The 23,652-nt window shown below is 47.6% G+C and overlaps 1 protein-coding gene across 1 annotated transcript; it reads right to left on the reverse strand.

Moving 5' to 3' along the window:
• Positions 1-5,294: 5,294 nt before the first annotated feature.
• LOC134409156 (brain-specific homeobox/POU domain protein 3-like) lies at positions 5,295-7,772 on the reverse strand. The gene is made up of 2 exons (XM_063141744.1): positions 7,647-7,772; positions 5,295-6,281 (listed from the first exon to the last, which is right to left on the reverse strand). Exons 1-2 carry the CDS (start codon positions 7,764-7,766, stop codon positions 5,295-5,297), a joined length of 1,107 nt encoding a protein of 368 aa, XP_062997814.1. The 5' UTR covers positions 7,767-7,772.
• Between the last annotated feature and the right edge of the window lie 15,880 nt (positions 7,773-23,652).

Genomic DNA, 23,652 nt, shown 5'->3' on the forward strand with positions numbered 1-23,652 from the left:
GGACATTCACTCCTTGGAAGCTAGTCCTTCTGAAATCAGTGGAAATGTAATCACAAGTCTGTGTGCATAGCCTTATAGGACAGCTCCTTACGTGTCTACTCAAAAGTAAGTCCCATTGATTCAATGAGGGTTATTCCTGGGTAGGATTCCAGCCTTTCTTTCTTTCTTTCTTTCTTAAGAAGTCAATGAGATAGGAACAACATTAATTGCAAATAATGCTATGACCTTTGCAGCTGGAGAAGTTTTGGAGTAGGATGGTGACCAGCATGGTCTGGAAGCCAAGACTTATCAGGAACAGTTGGAGACAGGATAGAGCAAGTCTCCAAATATCCGAAGAGCTATCATCACACAGAAGATGGAGCAGACTTGTTATCTTCCTTCATCCAGACGGGCAGGACTGGAACCGAGGGGTGGTGAAGGGGCAACTTTTAAACTTGATTTTGTTCTGACTTTATACTGTTAGTTTTACCCTACCCAGTGCCTGTTTACCCTACCCTGTGCCTGTTTGCATTCTCTTCCCCTCCTTATTGTTTTATTATGATTTTATTAGAATGTAAGCCTATGCGGCAGGGTCTTGCTATTTACTGTTTTACTCTGTACAGCACCATGTACATTGATGGTGCTATATAAATAAATAAATAAATAATAATAATAATAATAATAATAATAATAATGTTCAATGGTGGAACAGACAACCTCAGGAGTTGATGAGCTCTCCTTCACTGGAAGTATCTAAGTAAGCAGAGGTTGCACAGCCCTCTATTAAGAGTGCTGTAGTGGGAAGACTACTACACTGAGCTGGGGGTTGGACTAAATGATCTCACAGGTCCCTTCCAAGTTCAACTCTATGAGTGCATGAAACCAAGCTTTCTCTGTGTGTGTCACACACAAAGCCAGTGTAAATGGGAGTAGAGGGGGCCCTCCAGAGGGGAGACAGCCAAGGAAAAGCGCATCTGTAGGAGAGGAAATGGTCAGTTAAAATTTCCTTGATTTTCCATATGCATATGCTCCCAAACACACACACACACACATTTGCATGCATGGATGGTTGGAATCCTAAGCACACCTATTTTGGAGTAATCCCCCTGTGGACTCAGTAGGACTTATTTCCAAGAAACTTACAGAGGACGGGCTGCAGCCTGCAACAACTCCAGAACTTGACTTTTCCTTTGGCAGGAACCCGGTAGTATATCCGATCTTGACCAGCATTCTTTAGCAACTGAGGTTTAGCTGATGGCATGCTCAGTTGGTGAGCTCTGAAGTGAAACGAGAAAGGTTTCTAAATTCGGGGTCACTCCGTTTTCATGTCTCCAGACAGACCACTTCTTTCAGGTCTTTCTCTCCTGATAAGAAATAGATTTTTATTTCCTTTTTATTTATTTATTTTTAACCTTGTGGGATCAAACCTTCTTGGAAAAGGAGGCAATCTCTGGACACCGTGGGAAATTCACAAGGCAGGGCACAACACAAGAATGTCCTGTCCTTTGTCCTCAGCATCCAGCAGTCAAAAAAGATACATTGCACCTAAAGGTGGAGGGTCGATTTGGCTGGTCATCGCAGCTAATACATCCAGAGGTGAACGCCAGTTGGCTGGATTGGGAAGGAGGTTGTGGGACTCATAGTGTGGGCAAGTGGGTGCACATGTGCACTGTTTCATAGAAGAGAGTTTTGTGATGCTGGAAGGTGAGCAAAACTAAGTAAAAGACTTGTTAGAAAATGTATCCAGACCACCGGGGTTCTTCTTCTGTCTCATTTCATGTTTCCTTCATCCTGGGGAAAAGTCAAAAGCAGAGGGGACAATTGCTCGCCTCCTATTCTTCAAGAAGACCTATATATTTGGTTAATTCTGTTCTTTAAATAGAAACAACAACCCTAAAAAAAAAACAGTTCTTTAAATCCCTCCTCCCCTGCCCAACAGCCAGAAGTTTTTTCTTTTAAGTACGTCTATAGAGCAAGCCTTTCAATCTCTTCCATTTCTCAAACACACACGCAGCCACAGAGAAAGAACCTTAAAACATAACTCCCTCGTTCAGAACCACTAGAAATTATACTTTTTCCGGATCTTCGCCTTTAGGACAGCAGATGAGTAAGATAACCCCCATGGTGGAGGGTTGAGAGTGCCATGCTAACAAAACAACGACACGCACGCACACACGCACACACACACACACCAAATTCAAGTCCTTTTATGCCCATTGGGCCAATACTTCTAAATCCTTCCTACCCTGCAGGGTTGTCGCAAGGAGGAGCAAAGAAGGGGGGGGGGACAAAAGCGCCTCCCTGAGGCTGAAGTGTGGGATTTTCCTTTTTAAAAAATGTGAATAATAAAGGTTTATCACAATACCACGTCGATCTGAATCCCAAGAAAGAAAGGGAAAAAAACAGGGAATCAACCCATCTCCTTTTCTCGAAGCAAGCTTGCAAGTTTTACCTCCTAAAGAGTCCACCTTCCCACCCTCCAAAGAAAGTCCTAGCATAACTAGATGCAGTAACCCACGCTCACCCGCCCCTCCCTTCGCCCCCCCCCCCCCGAACTGTTACCGAGATGGGTGACTGTTTTCTCTCGGTTGCTTCTTATTAGGAGGCTCTTAATGGAAAGCATTTTAGCTTCAAAAGATGTTATTGACAACTCAATCTGTAGACTGTAATGAAGGATTTCCTTGGTTTTTCCGTGTCTCTGGACAACCTTCGCCACCCTATTCCACGCCCGCCCGCCCCAAGCAATTGCAGTAAGTCCCACACTGTCCCTTAAGGAGTTAAGGGGTGCGGAATAAACCACATACACACCCACACACACACCGGTAGCCCAAGGCTTCGGTTGGAGGTGGGGGGATATAATTTATGCCATTATTATTATTATTTTTTAAAAAAACCACATTCTTTGGGTTCAGAGTTCGAGTTTCAGGGTGCGTTTGGTAAAACAAAAACATACTCTACGACCAGAGGAAAAAGTCAACATCGGAACTTTGCAAGCTAACAGAAATTCCGGAACAGGGTTCTGCAAAGCGAGGTAGTAGAAACTTACTACAGCAACAAAATGAGTGAGGACAAACTACCTTTTGGTCGTGGAACGGAGTTGTTTTCTCTCTTTTAACCCGTTTCCTTTCAAATGGCATCCCCTTGAATGACTTTTGCTTTAGATCTCAGACGATGGAGGGAAATAGTTCCCCGGTCAGTGACACACAGGCATGTAGAAGAACAAAGAAACTCTCTGCTTGTAAATGTTGGTAGGGCGGTGGAATTGGGTTGTTGTTGTTGTTGTTGTTGTTGTTGTTGTTGTTATTATTATTATTATTATTATTATTATTATTATTTGCTCAACTGTATTTTATCCAATTGATTTCCCACCCGGATTATCCAAAGTCCTGGAGTGGTGCGAGGTAAAACGTGCAGGTTTTATTTGAAATTCTGTAGCATACACGGACACAAAATGTCATTCTTCACACCCACACACAAAACAAATGATTGGAATTTCTCTGTTTTATCCCCTTCTTAAAAAATAAAAATTAAAAAAAAAAATAAACGGATGCAATTTTTCGGATTAAATATGCAAACTAAAACAAAACAAAATATTGTCTTAGAAAGTGCCAAGTTAAACCTTTGCGAAGAAGGACACACACCCCAATAACGGCTTTCGTTAACCATGTTGTTGTGAAGGGGGGGTAATATTACTTATACATTAGACACCCCCCCCCCCATTTCTTCCCTTTTGGGTTGCTAGAAATAAAACCGGGTGGGATACGGGAGTGGGAAAGGAGTGAATTCAGCTGTAGGAGTAAATTCAAACATCCCGACATAAAATAGATGTTGCCCCTGGTGAAATTCTACCTCAGTTCCATGAAGTTAAAGAAACATAAACGCAATACTTAATTATCTGATTGTCAAAGCGCTCTTGATGCTGTTGGTTACTGTTTACAGTGAAATTATACAGGCATTAAAATATTTCAAGTGAAGTCAAATGAAAATTAAATCAACCCCCCCCCCCCCAGGTTTCCAAAACAGGTTGATTTCTCTCTCTTTTCTCTCCCCCACCCGCCCTCACCCCCTTTAACGTTTGCTCTTTTATTTTATGTTCCCTCTTATTCCCTCTTTCTCTCTGAAATTGATGAGGTAGAAAAAGAACATTTATTGCAAACAATGAGACGGGGTTTTGCTACTGGAGAACGAAGGAATTAGGAAGCCGGAGAGGATGAAGTCGAGGGGTGGTTCTACACCAAGCAGGTTATGAAAGCGCTGTGAAAGTGGTATATAAAAGGCAGGAGCCACACCAAGCAGGATATAGCGGTATGAAAGCGGGATATGGTATGGGCCCCAACAGTTGTCAGAGCACTTCAGTACCGCTATAAAGCAGTGCTGTAGCTCCTGCCTTTTATATACCGCTTTCGTACCACTTTCATAGCGCCATATCCTGCTTGGTGTAGATATGGCCAAGGTGAACATGAAGGGAGAGTTAAACCAAAGATGTCTTTTGTGTGTAGAACCAAAAGAGAGTAGGTGGAGAGGGGGGTGGGGAGAAGCCATCGACTTGAAAACTGCAGAAGCTTTACGGGAAGGGCACAGTTGCGGTCAGAAATATATATATATATATATTTATGTATAAATACTCTGTCTCTCTTTCTTCAGAAGAGCTTTTGGGACTAAAAAGGAAAGAGGTTCCCCCCCCCTCCAGTTTCAAGTTTCTTTTCTCTGCCTCCCCTCCCCCGCTTTCTCTTCTAGTTTAAATACAGGGTCGGAAATGGAATGGATTGATAAAGACCTTTTTACACATACCCCTCCCTTTAACGAAAAAGAAGAAAGACAGCCCTGGAAAAGGAAAAGGAAAAGACCCAACTTATTCACTCACCAGGACTATGGTACAGTAGTATAACTTTTGCTTTCCTCCTGTATGTTTCTTTCTTTCATTTTCTTTCTTTTTCCTGTTTTTTTTTTTTTTTTTTTAATCATTGTCATTTGTACGGTCCTTTTATTTAGAAAACAAGAGTCTGCGTTCTTTCTCTTGGATCGGTCTCAGTTCTTTTCTTCACACCCACCCCTCCCCGCCCCAACTCGGGGGCCGGGGGGGGTGCAAATAGGGCTGGGAAGAGGGTGCAGTCCGGTCTAGGGGGGCGTCGGAAGGATGGCCCTTGGCTCTGCGGCCGCGGTCCGTGCGCCCCGTCGGTCCGGGCCAGCCCTCTCCGCCACAAGCGAGCCAGCCCTCCTCCCCCTCCCTCCCTGGCCCCCTCCCCTCCCCCAGGCCCGCTCGCGCCGCCCCCCACCCCACCCCCACCCCGCCCCGCCGCCCACCCCCCACGCGCTCAGTAGGCGGCCGAGAACTTCATGCGCTTCTGTTTCTGTCTCTGGTTGCAAAACCAGACGCGCACCACGTTCTTCTTGAGGTCCAGCTTCTCGGCGATGGCGGCGATCTTCTCGGACGAGGGCCGCGGCTGGACGGCGAAGTAGGCCTCGAGCGAGCGCTTCTCGGGCGCGGCGATGGACGTGCGCTTGCGCTTCTTGTCGCCCGTCGAGTAGACCTCGGGCTTGGCCAGCTTCTCGCGCTGGGCGCGCTCGGCCTCCTCCAGCCAGGCCTCCAGGATGGGCTTGAGGGCCACCATGTTGTTGTGCGACAGCGTGAGCGACTCGAAGCGGCAGATGGTGCTCTGGCTCAGGCAGCCCACGCCGGGGATCTTGAGGTTGGCCAGGGCCGAGCCCACGTCGGCCTGCGTCACGCCCAGTTTGATGCGCCGCTGCTTGAAGCGCTCCGCGAACGACTCCAGCTCCCGCGGGTCCGTCTCGGCCTCCGGGCCGCCCCCGCCGCCGCCCCCGCCGCCCCCGCCGCCGGCCAGGACCGGGTGCGAGGCCAGGCCGTGGGCCGGGTGGTGGCCCATGCCCATGGGCGGCTGCCCGTGCGCCGGGTGGCCCATGGCGTTGAGGGCCGGCAGGTGGGCGTGCGCCGCGTGCGGGTGGGCCGGCGCGGCGCCCACGTCCGGCAGCGGCAGCGCCGAGTTGAGGTGCTCCAACAGCTCGCTGTCCAGGGCCTGCGCCGTCTGGTGGTGCGCGTGGTGGTGCGCGTGGGCGTGGGCGTGGGCGTGCGGGTGCGCGTGGTGGCCGCTCAGCACCGACGGGTGGTGCAGGTGCACCGACGACGAGGTGGGCGTGCAGGCCACCGAGACGCTGCTCATGGTGTGGTAGGTGGCGTCCGGCTTGAACGGGTGGCTCTTCTGCGACACGATGTCCACCGCCGCCAAGGCCTCGGCCCCGCGCAGCAACGTCTCGTCCAGGCCGGCGAAGAAGTTGCTTTGCAGCTGGGAGAGAAGAGGCGGAGAAAGAGAAACTGAGGCAGCGGCTGGGGCGCCTTGGAGGGGGCTCGGGGGGGGGCGGTGAAGGGGGGCAGAGAATAGAGGGGTCTGGGGACTCCAATGTCAGCGGGGCAGTGAATCCGCTCGGGGTTCCAGACAGGCCACAAAGGAGCTGTCCGAGGTGCTGAACCCACCCTAACCCAGCACCCTGGACAGCTCTTTTACCTTCCTGACCGGCTCTGAATGAAACCCAGAGCGGATTTGCAGCCCGACTGAAACAGGATCCCCCAGACTCCACTGGGGAAAGGCATGTGCCCACCGCCAACCTGCGGGGGAATTTCCCCCCAATTTTCTCCCTTCCCACCTCCATGTGTCTCCCACCCCTCCCAATTTACTCCCTTGGCATCCCCACCTTCCCCACCACCCCTCGCCCTTCTCTGTGCCCCCAAATATGGTGGAGGCTGGATGGACGGGGCGAGAGAAAGAGAGAGAGACCGGGCCTCCTCTGTAGCTGCCCCCAAATCGTGGAACTCTTTCCCTCGCCAGGAAAGCTGGGAGGCTCGGTTCCCCCTCTTCCCCCACCCCCACCCACCCCCCTCTGTCTTTCGGCGTTTTGCAAAAACCCTACTCCAGCAGATGCCGTTGCTTTGATCCGCTGGAGAAGTTTTTGGTTTTACTGTTCATCCCGTGCCTCTCTGCTTCATCTGCTGCACCTGCCTCTCTCTCTCTCTCTCTCTTTATTTCGTGTCTCTTTTGTAGCAGTTTGGAGATTTTATTCTATTTCAGGGTTTGGTTTGGTTTGGTTTTTCCATTGTTGTTCGTTAGCTGTCCTGGGTGGATGCTTGAACACCAGAAAGGCGGGATGGATAGCTCTCCCCCACCCTCCACCCCGCTCCTCTCTCTTTTGGTACCAAACAGAATTAAAAAAAATTGTTTTATCGTCCTGCAACTTTCAGAAGCCGATCAGAGAGCAAGGGAAGTAAGTAGCAGACACGCTCCACAGACCATCGCCTAAGAGAGTCTCTCTCTCTCTCTCTCTCTCTCTCTCTCTCTCTCTCTTTTTTTTTTTTTCTTCTTCTTCCCCAGACATTCCCCTTCCTCTCCTCGGAACTGCCCCATCGCCCCCCAAATCCCCCCTCCTCCTCCACCGCCTGGAATTTTGACCTACACCTTTTTAGGGACTTCCGTCCAGAAACGACCTAACCCAGCAGTATCGGGGCCTGCGGGTGGGTGAGGGGGTGGGGGCGGAGGTTTGCCTCATCCCTCCACAGCGATCCACACACACACCCCGCCGCCCTCAGCCTCCTTCCCCCCCCCCTTGCCCCACAAGTGCGGCCCCCCCCATCCGCCTGGACGGCTCCCCCTTCTTACCTGGGGAGCGGGCAAGCAAGCCCTGCGGATGGCTTCGGAGCTGGAGTGCAGGTGGGTGTACTTGGGCTCGTGCAGGATGGGGTGCATGCTGAACGCCTGCTTGCTGTTCATGGACATCATGGTGGCGGCGGCGGCGGCGAGGAGCAGCAGCGGCAGAGAGAGAGGGAGCAGGTGGCCGCTGCAGCCCGGCTTGCCTTATTGTCTCTGCCGGGCGCTCCGGCACTATCAATGACATTATAGGGCCGCCCTGGCCCCGCCCGTCCGGCGCTCGGCCGCCTCATTGGCTACCAGGGCAGCCCACGCTCCGCCCCTTCCCCCCCCCCGTCCCTTCAAGCTAAGGAAGGTCCTTCTTCGGTTTGTCGAGAGGAGAAGCATCGCGCGCGCCCCGTCTAAGAGCCCGTCAGTGCAGGCTGGTGGCTCCGATGTCCGTGGGGCCGTGCATCCGTGCTGGGTTACAGTCAGGACCTGCCCAAGGTCCTGAGCCCGTTTTGGGGGGGGGGTGCGGTCAGAAGCTTGGATAGCTCCTGTAGAGTTCTGGCTGGTTCTGACTGAAACCCAGCATGGGATGCACAGCCCCACTGACATCGGAGCCACCAGCCTCCACTGGTGCCCGTCCCAGGGGTTGTTCTAGATACAAAACTGTTGTTTAAATGCCCAGCTGTTGTGAGCGGAAGAAGAGTCCAGGAAGTGGGGATGTGGCTCAGGTGTAAAGCCTCTGCTTTGTGTGTAAATGGCTCGGGTCCAGATTATCTGAAAGACTGTATTCTCCCTTATGAGCCTGCCCATGCTCTGAGAACTTCTGGAGAAGCCCTTCTTTCAGTCCCACCATCTTCACAGGCACACTTGGTGGGAACATGGGAGAGGGCCTTCTCGGTGGCTGCTCCGGTGCTCTGGAACTCTCTTCCTGGGGAAGCTAGGCTGGCTCCCTCCTTGATGGGCTTTCGGAAGCAGGCTAAAACTTTTTTGTTCCAGCAGGCCTTTGGAGAATAATCTGGTCCTCCATCTATGTTAAGGACTTGTAGATTGTCATGTATTTTTAATGTTTAATGTTTTAATGTTGTATCATTATTATTTTAAAAAAGTACATTTCTTTTCCTAGGTTTTAAAACATATATCTTCTAAATTTTGTAAGGCTGCCTTGAGGCCCAGTATTGGGCCTAAGACAGGATGATAATAATAATAATAATAATAATAATAATAATAATAATAATAATAATAATAGAAGGTCCCAGGTTCAATTCCTGGCATCTCCAGGAAGGGCCAGGAAAAATTCTAGAAAGCAATTGCTGCCAGTCCATGTCGACAATACTGGGCTAGATGGACCAAGTTGCCTTATACCTCTGAGTCAGTATAATGCAGCTTCCTATGTTCCTACGAAGTAGGGAAAACAGTTGAAAGTCAGGGACATTTGGTGAGGTAAAATAAGGCATAGAGGACAGACGTGTGAAGAGGAGGAGGGAGGAAAGTTAGAAACACCCTCCAAAAAATGCCTCTGGAAGTTAATCCTTTGGGATTGTGTTTTACAGAACTTGGCAGACCCAGGTTTTCCATCCTTACTTTGGTTCTTTATCTAATGTTTGATTACCCTAGGTCAGCCTTCCTTTCCCCAAACTGGTCCCTTTCAGATGTGTTGGAGTACAACTCCCATCACCCCCAGCAAGCAGGCCCAGTGGGTCTGGGGTTGCAGTTGAAGTCCATCACATCTGGAGGGCACCAGGTTGGGGGAAGGTGGCTGCAGTATATATGCTTTCATTAGCACCAACCCAAATGTCACAAAAAGACATTACCTGCTGTGGCTATTGGATTCTCTACCATCCCCCTCTTTAATGGACCAACGCGTCTGTCTACGATTTTCATATGTCTGTTGACATTCTGGTCCTCTCCCCGTGGGGACAAAAACTGCAATTGATTTCCCCACTCATCTGCCTTCACCTCTCCAAATAAATTATTTCAGTATTTCTGCCCTGATTTGTGGAGTGGGCAGAGGGGGAAGTCACTGTATGGGTCACATGGCCAGTGAGAAATGCTTGCCGAAGAGTGGATGATAAATGGTGTGAAGTGGAGAAGAAGACCGATGCACCCACACAAAACCTGTCCTTGGTTTTCCAACTGGGTACAGGTCTACAGAACCAAAATTACTGGACTTTTGTCTTCTTGTTTTGCCCTAACGCTTCATCTTCAAAAGCATGCATTGAGGAGAGCTACAACCTAAAAAATATATGTTTTAAAATACAATGGATTATGTTTTAGATTTAAATCGTAGGGAATCTGATTGTGGGAACAGACTGATGTATATTATGCAGAGAATAACATACATCAGTTCTTAAAAAGACATGTTTTCCAAATTCAATAATAAAGGCAATGCCCAACCATGGACTTCCAGATAAACTTATTCAGCCTGGTCCTATTCAGAATTAGCCATCATGGTCATGGATTTCAATGGGTTTTGGCTCACCTAACTCTTTACATGATTGGGCTGATTTATTATTATTATTATTATTATTATTATTATTATCATCATCATCATCATCATCATCATCATCTCCTAAGAAACTGCATAGAAAATAAAACCTGTACTTAATAATAATAACTTATTGATGATAGCAACAATAATTTGATCTAGAAAGTATTCTCTTAAAAATGGATTCTCCTCTCTCTCTCTCTCTCTCTCTCTCTCTCTCTCCCTCTCTCCCCCTCTCCCTCTCCCTCTCCCTCTCCCTCTCCCTCTCTCACTCAATGATGACAATTTCTTTATACACGCATCATTATTGAAGCCTGAAATACCCATTCGTGTTCACAAACTTATAGACACACAGAGGCAAGCCATGCTTGGGATCATAATTCCCATAATCTCTGACCACTGCCCATGCTGGGTGCAGTTTGTGGGAATTGTCATCCAAAAGATCTAGAGGGCACCAGGTTGCCTATCCTGCATAAAACTCTTGTAATAATATTCCCATTTTACAGATTTCTCTGCAGCAGCAGGGAGCATCACTCTTTTTAAAAAACAACAACAACCAATTATTATTATTATTTACAGATAACTAACTCGATGTTCTGAATCCCAGGGAACTCACTTATCCTGCAGAAAGGAACCAAATATGAATCTGAACAAATTTTTCATCTTTAAAGCTTATCTGTAACCATCTTCCTTTAAAATGGAGGGGGAGTGGTGTCTACCTGTAGGTTGAAGAAAAATGAAGGTTAAACTGAAAAATAAAAAGGAGAAAGAGAAAATATCTTACACACACACACACACACACACACACATACACACACACACATATATGCATACACACTTTTTCTTTTGTATTTTCCAGCTTGATTTGTGTTATGATGCTATGGTAGAAGAAGTTTGAAAATACAGATACCACAGGAAGCAGCTTCGTTTGGCTCATTTTCTCCTGTGTTATTTTATTGTGGACGAAGAAAAGGCCTTTTTTAACAATAGTAAATGTAGGAAACTTTCTTATATTAAGTCAGGCTGCTTGCCCATCTATGCTGAGACCCCTGAGAATCCCTGCAAGTACTCTGACTTGCAGGAATTCTCTGGGGTCTCAGAGTGAGGTCCTTCACAACACCTGCTTAACTAACCTAACTGGAGATGCAGTCATTGAACCTGGGACCTTGTGAGTGCAAAACACATGCTCTACCACTCAACTACAGTCCATCCTCTAGAATGAAACAACTGGGCATGTTTAGCCTGGAGAAGAGAAGATTGAGGGGAGACATGATAGCACTCTTCAAATACTTAAAAGGTTGTCGCACAGAGGAGGGCCAGGATCTCTTCTTGATCCTCCCAGAGTGCAGGACACGGAATAATGGGCTCAAGTTAAAGGAAACCAGATTCCAGCTGGACATCAGGAAAAACTTCCTGACTGTTAGAACAGTATGACAATGGAATCAGTTACCTAGGGAGGTTGTGGGCTCTCCCGCACTAGAGGCCTTCAAGAGGCAGCTGGACAAGCATCGGTCGGGAATGCTTTAGGGTGGATTCCTGCATTGAGCAGGGGGTTGGACTCGATGGCCTTGTAGGCCCCTTCCAACTCTGCTATTCTATGATTCTATGATTCTATAAATAGACTCTGTTTTGTAAACACACACTGACACAGAGAGAGAGAGAGTGGAGGCTGGTGGCTCCGATGTCAGTGGGGCTGTGAAATTGCTCTGCATTTCAGTCAGAAACAGCCAGTACTCTAAAGGAGCTATCCAAGATTCCAAACTCATTGGGGGGGGGTAGGTTTCAGTACACTGGAGAGCTTCTTTAGAGTTCTGACTGGTTCTGGCTGAAACCCAGAGCACCAAGTAAAAACACGGCTTTTAAACAAAGACTTTAAAGGTTAAATTCACCAGGCTTGCACATTGTTTTAAGTGTTTTAATTGTTTTTACGACTTTTAAATTACATACTGGTTTTAACTTGATGCATGGTTTAATTTGTTTTTAGCTGTGTATATTTATTGTTTTATCTTGTAGGATTTTTTTCTGTATGCCGCCCTGAGATCCTAGTGATATAGGGCAGGATACAAATGTTTTAAATAATAAATAATAATAATTCACAGCTCCATTGACATTGGAAACACCAGCCTCTACTGCCTATTATGCCAGCATGGCATATACCTGGGCAAAGTTGACTCTGTCAAAAGTTTTTATTCTTCAGTATTTTGATCTGGATTGTTATTTCTTCTTCTTTTCCCCTTTCTTGTTCACCGCTTGGGAATCTTTTTCAATATAGAGCGTTTCTACCTTTTGTCTATCAACAAAATAAATAAATGCCATTCGGTGAAGTGAGGCAGTTGCTCAGTGATACCATCAGGGCAGAACTTTGGGGCAGACGTCGAGGGCCCCACTCAGCAGAATGAGCAGGGGGCCCTCCCCTCGGTTGCAGGAGGGCTGACCCACCACATTTTGAAGTCCGCAAAGTAATATCATTGCCATCCAAAGAGGGAGCTCCCCTAATACCCTTAAGTCCAGAGTCTTAAGAGTCTGAACTGCACCACCACAGCCACTTGAGATGCTATATAATGGGGGTGTTGGAGCACAGAGCTGTGTGTGCTATACCATTAAGCAAAGTGAGGTGGTTGCCTCAGGCGGCACATGCTGAGAGGTGGCAGTAAGGTGTTGGAAGAGAGAAGCCTTCCCTATTACTCACGTGGCCTTCCCGAGGACCCTAAGCTAGCCTGCTCGCTTCAGGTGTGGTGTCCCAGAAAGATGTTCAGTCTTGAAGAAAGGCTTTTGTACATGGAATGGGAGGGGGTGCCATCTTGTTTTTCACCTCAGGCAGCAAAATGTCTTGGGCTAGTCCTGAAGCTGGCCCTATGCCCCTAAACCAGTGTTGTGTAGTGGTTAGAGTGTTGGACTGGGACTCGAGAAATTGGGGTTCATGCACCATGGGTGACTTTGGGCCAGTCACAGCCTGTCAGCCTAACCTACCTCACAGGATTGTTGTGAGGATGAAAGTGGGGAGGAGGAGGATCATGTAAGCTGCTTTGGGTTCCTTAGAAGAGGGGGGGGGAAATGGGATATAAATGTTAGTGTGTGTGTGTGCGCGCACGTTTGTGCGTGCGTGCATGCATGCTAGTCTGCTGTCCTCAGGAATTGTAGAGGATGCTATTCCAGCACCAGTGTTGAAATAAGATGCATTTGCCAGTCTGGACATCTTCTGTGCATGGAATGGGTTGGGGGGTATCTTGTCCTTGTATCAGGCAGCAACATGTCTTGGGAGAGCCCTGTACCTCTGCCATGGATCTCTGCCATGCAAATTCCGGACATGTGTGCACAGCTGCAGCCTTCTCCAACCTGGAGCCCTCCAGATGTTTTGAACTACAATTCCCATCAGCCCCCAGTCATCATGGTCAAGGATGAAGGGGGTTGTAGTCCAACAACATCTGGAGGGCACCAGACACAGGACGGCTGTACCAGTGTATACAGTGCCTTTAAATGTGTGCCACTTGCATGGAGTGTCTATATAGGCTTTTGTTTTCAGATCATTCAAAGGCACTGCTATTATGGTTCATAGATCCTCAGATGAGCCCATATAACCCATTTTGGGGATAGGGTTCAGCACTTTGGATAGGAGAGTTCTGGCTGGTTCTGACTGAAACCCAGAGCAGATTCCATGCCTACTGAAACAGGAGTCAACAGCCAACTGGTACCTATGGTTGAATGCATGCTACCATCCCTGGTCCAACTCTTTGGGCAGAATTTCACAGTGCTACAAACACAGCAATACCTGTTTGAGCTGAGAGAATAGTAGAACACTTGAAATGCATGTGTGAACACTGCAAGTGCGAGTGGCTCTACCGTACCATTTCTAGATCCCCTTCTCTCCCTCTCTTTAAAAACAGCTTGTCCATTCCTGTGGTCACGTTGACACTGCAAATACAAACCACTTTCAGATTTGTTCCCAAGTCTCTTGGATTCAGAGCTGAAGCCATCAAACAAATCTGAAAGTGAGTTTCCCATTGCAACCTGCTTCTTCACTTGCTTCTCTCTCTGGTCCAGACAATGGTTGTGGGGAGAAGGAGGAGCAATAGATGGCATGATGTTCTTGCTCCCTGTCTTTCTGCCTGTCAAGCAAGCAAGTGGGAGCCATGATGATGATGATGATGATGATGATGATGATGAGGAGGAGGAGGAGGAGGAGGAGGAGCAACCGGTGACCATGGTGCGGAGAAGGTCGACTCCCTGAGCGAAGGAGTCCATGGAGGGTGTCTAGCACAGGTGTGCTCGAAACTCCAAAGCTGGTCATATCATCATAGAATAGTAGAGTTGGAAGGGGCCTTTAAGGCCAGCGAATCCAACCCCCTTCCACCAAAGTTGCCCACCCCTGCTCTTCACCAATAAAGAGAACCCATGGCTGAGAGTAGCACACTGAGCATCGATGTTGCCATGCTTGGTCTTTGCTTGGAATGGCAAAGGAAGCATTGATAACACACTTCGGGCTCATCCAACCCAAGCAGGATATGACACTATGAAAGTGGTATGAAAGCGGTATATAAAAGGCAGGAGCTACATGACTGCTTTATAGCGGTATTGAAGTGCACTGCAGGATCTGCACTACTGCTTTATAGTGGTACTGAAGTGCTCTGACAACTGTTGGGGCCCATGACACATCTACACCAAGCAGGATATAGCACTATTAAAGTGGTATGAAAGTGGTATATATGGTATGCGTCAATGGGCCCTAACAGTTGTCAGTGCACTTCAATACTGCTATAAAGCAGTAGTGTGGATCCTGCCTTTTATATACCACTTTCATAGTGGAATATCCTGCTTGGTGTAGATGAGATCTTTATCTAATGTGCTTTAAGGAAGGGCCTACGCCAATTCTTCCAACATGCATATCTCTACGCGAAAGAAACCCTCCAGGCACTGATTATGATAAGGATACCCGTGGAAGTGAGAGATTAATCGGGCCTGTAAAAACCTTTATTAAAAACTTGTTCCACTTTCGGCTCTTAATTAAAAAAAAAAGAAGAAGAAGGAGAAGAAGAAGCAATTGCCCATGGAAGATGCCAGGAGGAAAACGAAGCGAGCTGCCTCTTCCCTTGGCATTAATCCTTCTCGGGATTTAAATGGACAACTTTGTGGATTTCTGGAGTGAGCTCCTTCCATTAAGGAATGAGATTCTTTTAACGGGTCACCCAGGCAGCAAAACACCCTTCTCTTCCCCCGCCCCTCATCCCCACCTCTCTGCCATCTCCTGCATTAGGGGGGGGGCAGGCATCCTGACTACTTTGACTCTCGACAGAGGAGAAGAAGAGTACAAGAAAATGAAAAAAGAAAAAGAAAAGGAAAGGAAAAGGAATTTACAGACGGGGCAAAGTGAGCCTCTACTTTTTAATACTAAATTATTTACCATAAGTAAAATCGTGTGTGTCAATTGTGAAAAGAGTCCAATTTGTTTGATTTACATGGTGGAGGGGGGGTTGCCCTCGGGTAGGGGGTGTTTAACTAGCTCCTCTAATGTAATTGCCTTTGGCGGCCCGCTAAATATTTTATAGGCTGCCTGTGCAAAAAGTGAGGCCGCCTCGTCTCAGTCTGTGACTGCAGCCCATCCTGTGTGTAAAATGGATCTGCTTGGGCAGTCAGAGGAAAGGCTGAACTCCTTTTCGATGGGTTAAGCAGCGCGAGAAATAAACCCAGCCAGGCTTGTTCAAACTTTCATCCCATGGTCATGATCCTAGATGCCTGGAAAAGGAGGAAGAGCTTTCCTTTGGGAAAATCACATTCACTCCTTGGGGCATGTCTACACAGGGCGATATCCCGGGAATCATCCCTGTGCATCCACATGATGCAACGGGGATCCCGGGAGGGAAGATCCCTGCATTTCCTCAGGATATTGCCCTACACTTCCCCCCCCCAGTTTTCCCCATGGTCCCCGGATGATCGTGAGACCATGGGATGTGTGGGTGGCCATCCCGGTTTGTCACGGCTCCTCACAAGTAAATGCGAGGAGCCGGGAACCGGGCAAGGGGCACAGAGCTCTTCAGGAGCTCTGGGCCCATCAGGGGTGGGGAGGGGGCAGCAGGATGATGATGATGATGATGATGATGATGATGATGATGATGATGATGATTAAAAAACACTCATTGTTCGATGGAGCGCTCGTGCGCTCATTTTCAGTAAAAAAAATAAAATAAATGGTGGGTGTGATGTTCTCCTTCCTCCCGGGACGTCGCATGCTGTGTGTGGACTGAGGGGGAGGATCTCATGATTAGCATATCGTGAGATCCTCCCCCCTCCCTCCCGGAAAGCCACGAGGTCCAGACATGCCCTTGATCCAAAGGTTAGAACTACAAAGAAATGCCACGTGTATTTGAAGGTGGGCAACATTTCGGAACATTTTGAATGGCAACGAACAGACAAAAGGTCACCTCTGAAAGTGAGCTTCAGGGCTGGCATCGAACTATGCAAGATTGAGGGTCTTCTGTTTATGAACTTGGGGGGGGGGGGAAATCAGAGTGGATACCATTTGCCAGCCAGTTCATAGAACAGAAAAGAAGCCCATTCGTCTGTAGAGGATGTTTATTTCTGCAAAAGTTGGACACAGGTGAATCCTCAAAGCCAACTCAAAATGACATTCTTACACATTCTCGTATAGTAAAATTCTGTAATAGGAAATGAATAAAACAATATTGAAGATGGATTTTCCTTCTTACAAATAGCAATGGAGATGGTGGTGTTGCTGTTGTCACCTTTCTCTTTAAAAAGGCCCAAGGTGACCTACGACAAAATTATTAAAACACACAAAATATAAAACAGTTAAAAATGCTTTGCAAAAACAAAACAAAACATAAGAAACCAAATAAAACATCAGCACTGACCATAACCAAAACAACCGAGGCAGAAAAGGCCCATTATATGCCTTCAAATGCCTGGGAGCAGAGGAAAATCTTGATCTCTCATTAAAAGACGTCAAAATTATTGATGATGGTGGTGGTGGTGGTAGTGGTGGTGGTGGTGGTGATGGTGATGAAGATGATGATGATGATGAAGATGATGATGCACCTAAAAATCATACACAACTTGGAAGTTATCTCATACTTCCTCTAGTATCTTAAAAGGAAATCTGTCTTGAGTTATTGCTAATGTATAGCTTTATTTTAATACAATCCAATTATTGAGAGCCAGTGTTAATTTTATTTATTTATTTATTTATTTATTTATTTATTTGTTACATTTATATACCACCCCACAGCCAAAGCTCTCTGGGTGGTTTACAACAGTTTAAAACAGTAAACATAAAAAAGTACACACAATTTAATTTATGTATTTATTTATTTATTGCATTTATATACTGTCCCACAGCCGAAGCTCTCTGTGTGGTTTTACAACAGTTTGGGTGGTTTACATTTAAAAAAAACCATCAGAAACATATAGACAACAATATGGGAGTTGGGAGATCCGGGTTCTAGTCCCCACTCAGGGCATGTCTACACCAGCCCTATATTGCGGGATTGTCCCAGGATCGTTCCTGTATATCCAAATGCCACACAGGGGATCCCATTAGCAGGCAGGGATGATCCCTCCATTTTCCTGGGATAACCCTTAGGCCATGGAAGCTCACTGGGTGACTTTGGGCCAGTTACAGACTCTCAGGCCAACCTACCTCACAGGATCGTTGTTGTGAGGATAAAAAGGAGAGGTGGAGGACCACATTAGCCACCTTGGGGTCCTTAAAAGAGGAAAACGGTGGGATGTAAAATGTAATAATAATAATGATGAATTGATTGATTAAAAGTCAGATTAATAATCAATTAACAATGATGATTGCCCTGAAGCCCAGACAGCAGAGAGCCTCATGGTTCAAATACATGACGTCCAACTTGTTAGGCTATAAAAGACCTTTCTCTGAACCTTCTTGTTCAATGATTTCCCTGCCAGTCACTTTTCAGGGGATGACAAGAAAAATGAAAATCAATCGATGCCCTGGTGGCCAGAGCAACAGGGCCCATGTCTGGGGCTTCCCCCAATGAGCAGGTGTCATCCAGATTTCTGTGGACACTCCAGACAGGATCCACATGTCCATATCACCAGGTCCTGTTATTTATCACCATTTGCCATGACAGTGGTGGATTCTGGGAAGCGTCCTTCAGAGCAAGTGGCTTGTCATAGTACTGCCCCCCCCCCACGCCTTGTGAGCATTTGCAGTATTGATCCAGGTGAAAAGCTGCGTAGAACACAGACTAGATGACTGATGGCCTCTGGCTGGCTTTGGGCCGCATTGGGTTCTCATTTAACATTTGGCTGTGCTAACGGAGAGTTGGGAGGGGCCCCTTTGAGCCAAACGTTGGACTGAACATTCTCAAAGACAAGGGGATCTATGGAAACCAGTCAAGATAGCTATATGGTGCCTCTAGGATCAGAGCTAGTCTGCCTTTCTGAATACGAATTGCTGGCAAAGAATTACTTCCCAAAGGTATCTGCTCGTTCACTGCAGGAAACTTAATGCTGGATTAAATGGCCCTTTGCTCTGAGCCAGCAGGGCTCTCCTTATGCTCTTAGGTTTGAAGCCCGTCACTGAGGACATCCGAGGGCATGCTTCTGGTGATCCTGCATGGACCTATGCCCCACCTGGAGTCCACCCAGAGAAGAGCCTTCAGTGTGGTGGCCCCTTTTTTATGGAACGCCCTTCCTCTGGAAGCCAACACTGTGCTGTTTCCAGAACCTCCTGAAAACATATTTATTTCAGGAAGCCTTCCTTGACTGATTGGCCATGATTTTATCAGAATTCTGTTTCATGATGATGATGATGATGATGATGATGATGATGATGATGATGATGATAGAGTTTTATTCTTTTATCCTATCTTGTATCCTTTATTTTTCACCACTCCAGAATCTGTCTAGATGTGAGCAGTATATAGATCTTGTAAACAAATAAATAGACATTGGAGCCACACATTTAATAGGGTGGCCATGTGTCCTACCCTACAGAAGAAAGTCCTCTACTTGAAGGCATCCTGTATTTGAAAGGCTGCCTAGTTCAAATTTGGTTTGAAGATGAACCCTAAGAAGGAAGAGCAGCAAGGCCTTGAAGCTGGCCATCAATAGCATCACCTGGTCAGATTTTTCCCTAAGATAGTGAAAGGCACTGTATTTCTATTTAAATTTGGAAGCATAAATCCTCACAGTGTACTGTTCATATGCAACGTGTTACCATGTAACCCAGCCATTTCCTTCATGCCCATCCTTGATGAATAGCGTGTTGCATTTTCCTCCCAGCCCAGCCGGCGTCTCTATCCCCAAAAAGAGGTTCAGCACCTTGGATAGCTCCTTCAGAGTGCTGTCTGGTTCAGCCCTGTTTCAGCACTAAGATGATTGAATACACAGGGATTCAAACCCAGACTTTGAAGAGCACAGCGCTCAAAGCCCTGGGCCTGGATAGATGAATTTGCCAGTTTCTCTCACATTCAACTTCTTTTTCATCTCAATGTCTTTTCATCCTGAACATCAGCTGACGTCTTGATAGCAACTGCGATAAAATAGTACATGCAAGATGGACTCCACCTCGACATCATTACAGGGGCAGCATCTAGTATTCTTTGGAATATTCTTGAATCTGCCCTCTAAAAGCTTGGAGGGGAGAACATTGAACCTTGCTAAGGAGAATGTCTTCCTATATTTAGGGATAGTTAGCCATCCCAGGTATGGCATTCCATCTTTGCAGGGATGGCCTAGCAAACCCAATGACTGAGGGGAACATGGTCCCCAAGCAGCTCCCTGGAGCTCCTGGTAGTCTATGTCCAGTAATCTCTGTTTAATAGTCGACTTGGCATTTTCTATGTCCATAGATAGCAAGTGGGAGGGAGAAAGCCCTACTATGGTGACATTTTGCACCACTGAACACGGAGAACGTTGCGGATTTTATTAAATTTGTATCGAAAGCAAACTAAAACAAAATTTGCACCCATCCCATATCCGACATCCGCTGTTTCGTGATGGCCAGCCAGAATCTCACCAGCAGCACACGAGTGCAATAGCGCCCTTCCGCACATGTTCCTCACCAACTGGTATTGTGCCACTGGCACTGGAAGTAATATGTAGTCATTATGACTAGTAGCCTTCTTCATGATATGTCTCCTCGCTGGACTCACCAGTCCTCCTTCGAATGTCAGCCAGCTGCCTCCTGCGCTTCCCAAACTGTGCACACTTGGAACCTGCCCCCCCCAACTGGAACCTCCAGATCTATGGGGCCCCAGAAAGAGCACATGGCTCCAGGAAACTCAAGCAAGAGAGATCCCTGTCAAGACTGCCTCCCTTGTGTATAGGCAGACATTTATTTATTTATTATAGTTATATACCACCTTTTTCCTCATTAAGGGATCCAAGGTGGTGTACATAATCCTCCTCCTCCTCCTCCTCCTCCTCCTCCTCCTCCTCCTCCTCCTCCTCCTCCTCCTCCTCTCCGTTTTTATCCACACAACAACAACCCCATGAGGTAGGTTGGGCTGAGAGTCTGTGACTGGCCCAAAGTCACCCAGGAAGCTTCCATGGTCGAGTGGGGACTAGAAACCAGATCTCCCAACTCCCAGTCCCACACTCTAGCCACTACACCACACTGGCTTTGGTGGGGAGGGGGAACTGCGTTCAAATCCTCACCTGTTGGCAAAGCCCACAGGATCCTGGAGAAGCCAAGGCTACGTACACTGCTATTTCCCTGGAATCCCCTTTCGGCAATAATTTCAGACCTTCGGAATTCCTCGAAGACAGGCAAAAGCTTGAGCGGTAAATATTTAATATGGAGAACACCCCTTTGCCTCTCATGCATATTAATGTTATTAAACCGTCTCTTTCAGCAAGCAGCAATGGGTTGCTCTGCTTCTGGCTCCCGCACTCCCTCCTCCGGGGCACCAAGGGGGAAGATGGAGGCCTCGGGAAAGGAGATTGGAAGAAAGTGCTTGGGAACTCCTGGGAGTGCCCAGGGACCTGCCGAAACCAGCCAGGAGTGAGGTCTACAACCAGGTTTCTTAGGGCCTTTGGGCAACAAACCCCCAATGCATCCCCTCTTTCAGTGAGTCTGTCTTCTCTCCACCCTGGTCGCCAGCTGCTCTTGCTCTTCCTCCGATTTCTCACTATTGCTTCCACTTGCGTGCTCGACAGGCGGAGAACCAGAGAGCAAGCAGGCAGTGACATCTGCTCCTCCTCCTTCGCACCACCATCGCTGTCTGGGCCAGAGCAAGGGGCAGGTGAGCAAGCAAGTTGCAGGGGTGAAGAGGAGGAGCACGTCCAGGGGGTCCCTATTGATGAATGACAGGTGCCTGACCAGGTTCACCCTTGCTGCCAACCCTGAACCAGGATGAAGGAGAGCGAGGCAGAGTGGCCTCCCCCAAAGTGATGCCCTGCAGAAGGCATCTTCCATCATGTCCTGCCAGCATGGTGGCATGTTCAGTGGCAGCGGCTGCAGAAGAAGGCCAGGGCCACAGGTGACACACACGTGGCATGTTGCTCACCTCTGTTGTGTCCTGCTTGTTCATCCCTGGTCGACGGCTGGATGGCCACTGTGTGAACAGAGTGCTGGACTAGATGGACCCTCGGTCTGATCCAGCAGGGCTCTTCTTAGGCTCTTACATTCTTAATACAGGAGATTGTCCAAGTATCAAACTTTTAAAAAAAGCCATAATAAGAGCAAAGCATGAAATGGCAATAACAACAACAACAATCTGGAACCCCTTCTTACAGTATCATATCCTGCTCTGCCCTCTTCCTCAGATTCCGAAGACTTCAATTCTAAGCTTGCAAGAGGGTCAAAGTCCACCACCAACACCATCACCAACACCCAGCACTTGCAAAATTGGGCAATGTCCCTTTAAAACACTGAAGGCTTCTCTGGGAGCTAGCCACCCTGACTAGGCTACTGACTATATCAATCCTCAGTGAGCTCCTGCCCATACCTGGAGCAACACCTGAGCCTGCTCGGCCTATGCTCAATCTTTCACCCAGTTCCACACGGGGCTGTCCAAGGACCTGAACTCCTGCTCCTCTTCTCCTTTTGCTCCTCCTCAAACTCTCGTCCAGCCTATAAGCAATGGTGCAGTGATAAATGTTGCAGTGCAGCCACTCATCACGACAGTCCCCACAGCCACACCCCCAAAGAAAGTCCAAACATGCAGGCAGCTGTGTTGATCCATATCAACAAACCAGTTTAGCAGGTCATTTATAAAGTGAAAGAGTCTTGACTGCCCATTCAAGACCAGGCTACTTTGCATTGCAACAGGGATAGCTCACAATGATGTATTGTTGCTGAGTGAATTCATTCCCCACTCCCACCCCAGCTACGGTGAAGGTTGCAGTCACATTCAGAGGGAACAGGCAACTCTGAAGGGGGTGGCCAATGATGTCACCAACCCTGCTAATAAAAAGGTGCAGGTTCTGTGTCCCTGTGAGTCCTGGTTCCACTACACCACCACCTTCAAACTCCGCATAGAACGAGATAACGCAACAAGCTTACATGTGTTTTACCACGGTTCCCTCTTCCCAGCAAAGCAAACCACTAATCCTAAGATTCTTTTGGGTGGTGGTAGGGAAGAAAGCTGTGGTCAGTGATATAAAACATTCATGTATGTTTGCAGGAGCGCTGTGTCCTTCACCATCCCTCCACAGATCCAGGGAATGTCCAATTACTGTGCAAGTATCTCTTTCTGTAGACATTTCACTATGGCCGCTCTTACTTGCCTGCACTGCATCATCCATGGTCATCAGTCCAAAGGACACCCAATGGCCTTATCTTTTTTAGCCTTTAAATGCCAGATTTCCTCCTCCTGTCCTCATGCTGCCCCCTTGGCTTTCTATTTATATGCACCACAAAATGCACCTCATTCTCCTGATTGAAATTGCAATCAATGCTTCATCTTCCCCTCCCCCTCCCTCCCTTTCCGAGAGGTGATGTCACACACATGACCTGCCTTCTCCTTCCTCTGTAATGGCTGGCGCCGGGGCTATTATTTCCCAGTTGCTCAGCTCTGATTGGCTGACAGCCAGTCCCGGCTTCATAAACGTTGGCTGCATTGCTGTAAATGGCTGTTCAAGAGGAAGAGGGAAAGATGGTAACCCTGGCACTAGGAATCAGAATTAAGGGAAGGAAGGAAGGAAGGAAGGAAGGAAGGAAGGAAGGAAGGAAGGAAGGAAGGTCCCCCCCATTCCATTCCATCCACTCCCACCACCTCCCAGCTGTGTTTATATATCCTGTTGTTTAGCTACATAAAGTTCTTCTCATAGCTCAGAACCTTCAGTGTACAAAGTTCTTCTCATAGCTCAGAACTTCCATTTCAGACTCTGGATACCATACTCTTCTTATCACACTTGCACACCCCTCTTTGGATGCAAAGGGTATTATTGTACTTACCTTGAAGTGTGGTAAACCACCACCACCCTGCCTTTGAGGGCCACATTGGTCCTTCTGGCCTGCCCTGATGGCGCCAGTGCAAGAAGGAGGAGATGTTGAAAACATCTCTTCCACTTTGGCCTGGATTTCAGCAGAAGAGGCAGGTGAGCTGTAAAACC

This window comes from Elgaria multicarinata, chromosome 15 (genome assembly GCF_023053635.1).
Source record: "Elgaria multicarinata webbii isolate HBS135686 ecotype San Diego chromosome 15, rElgMul1.1.pri, whole genome shotgun sequence".
In the NCBI taxonomy this organism is placed as follows: Eukaryota; Metazoa; Chordata; class Lepidosauria; order Squamata; family Anguidae; genus Elgaria; species Elgaria multicarinata.

Coding starts and splice junctions, on each gene's coding strand:
- LOC134409156 (XM_063141744.1), bottom strand. CDS start 7,766: ATGATGTCCATGAACAGCAAGCAGGCGTTCAGCATGCACCCCATCCTG. Junction 6,282..7,646: donor CTTGCTTGCCCGCTCCCCAG/GTAAGAAGGGGG, acceptor CTTCTCTCCCAG/CTGCAAAGCAACTTCTTCGC.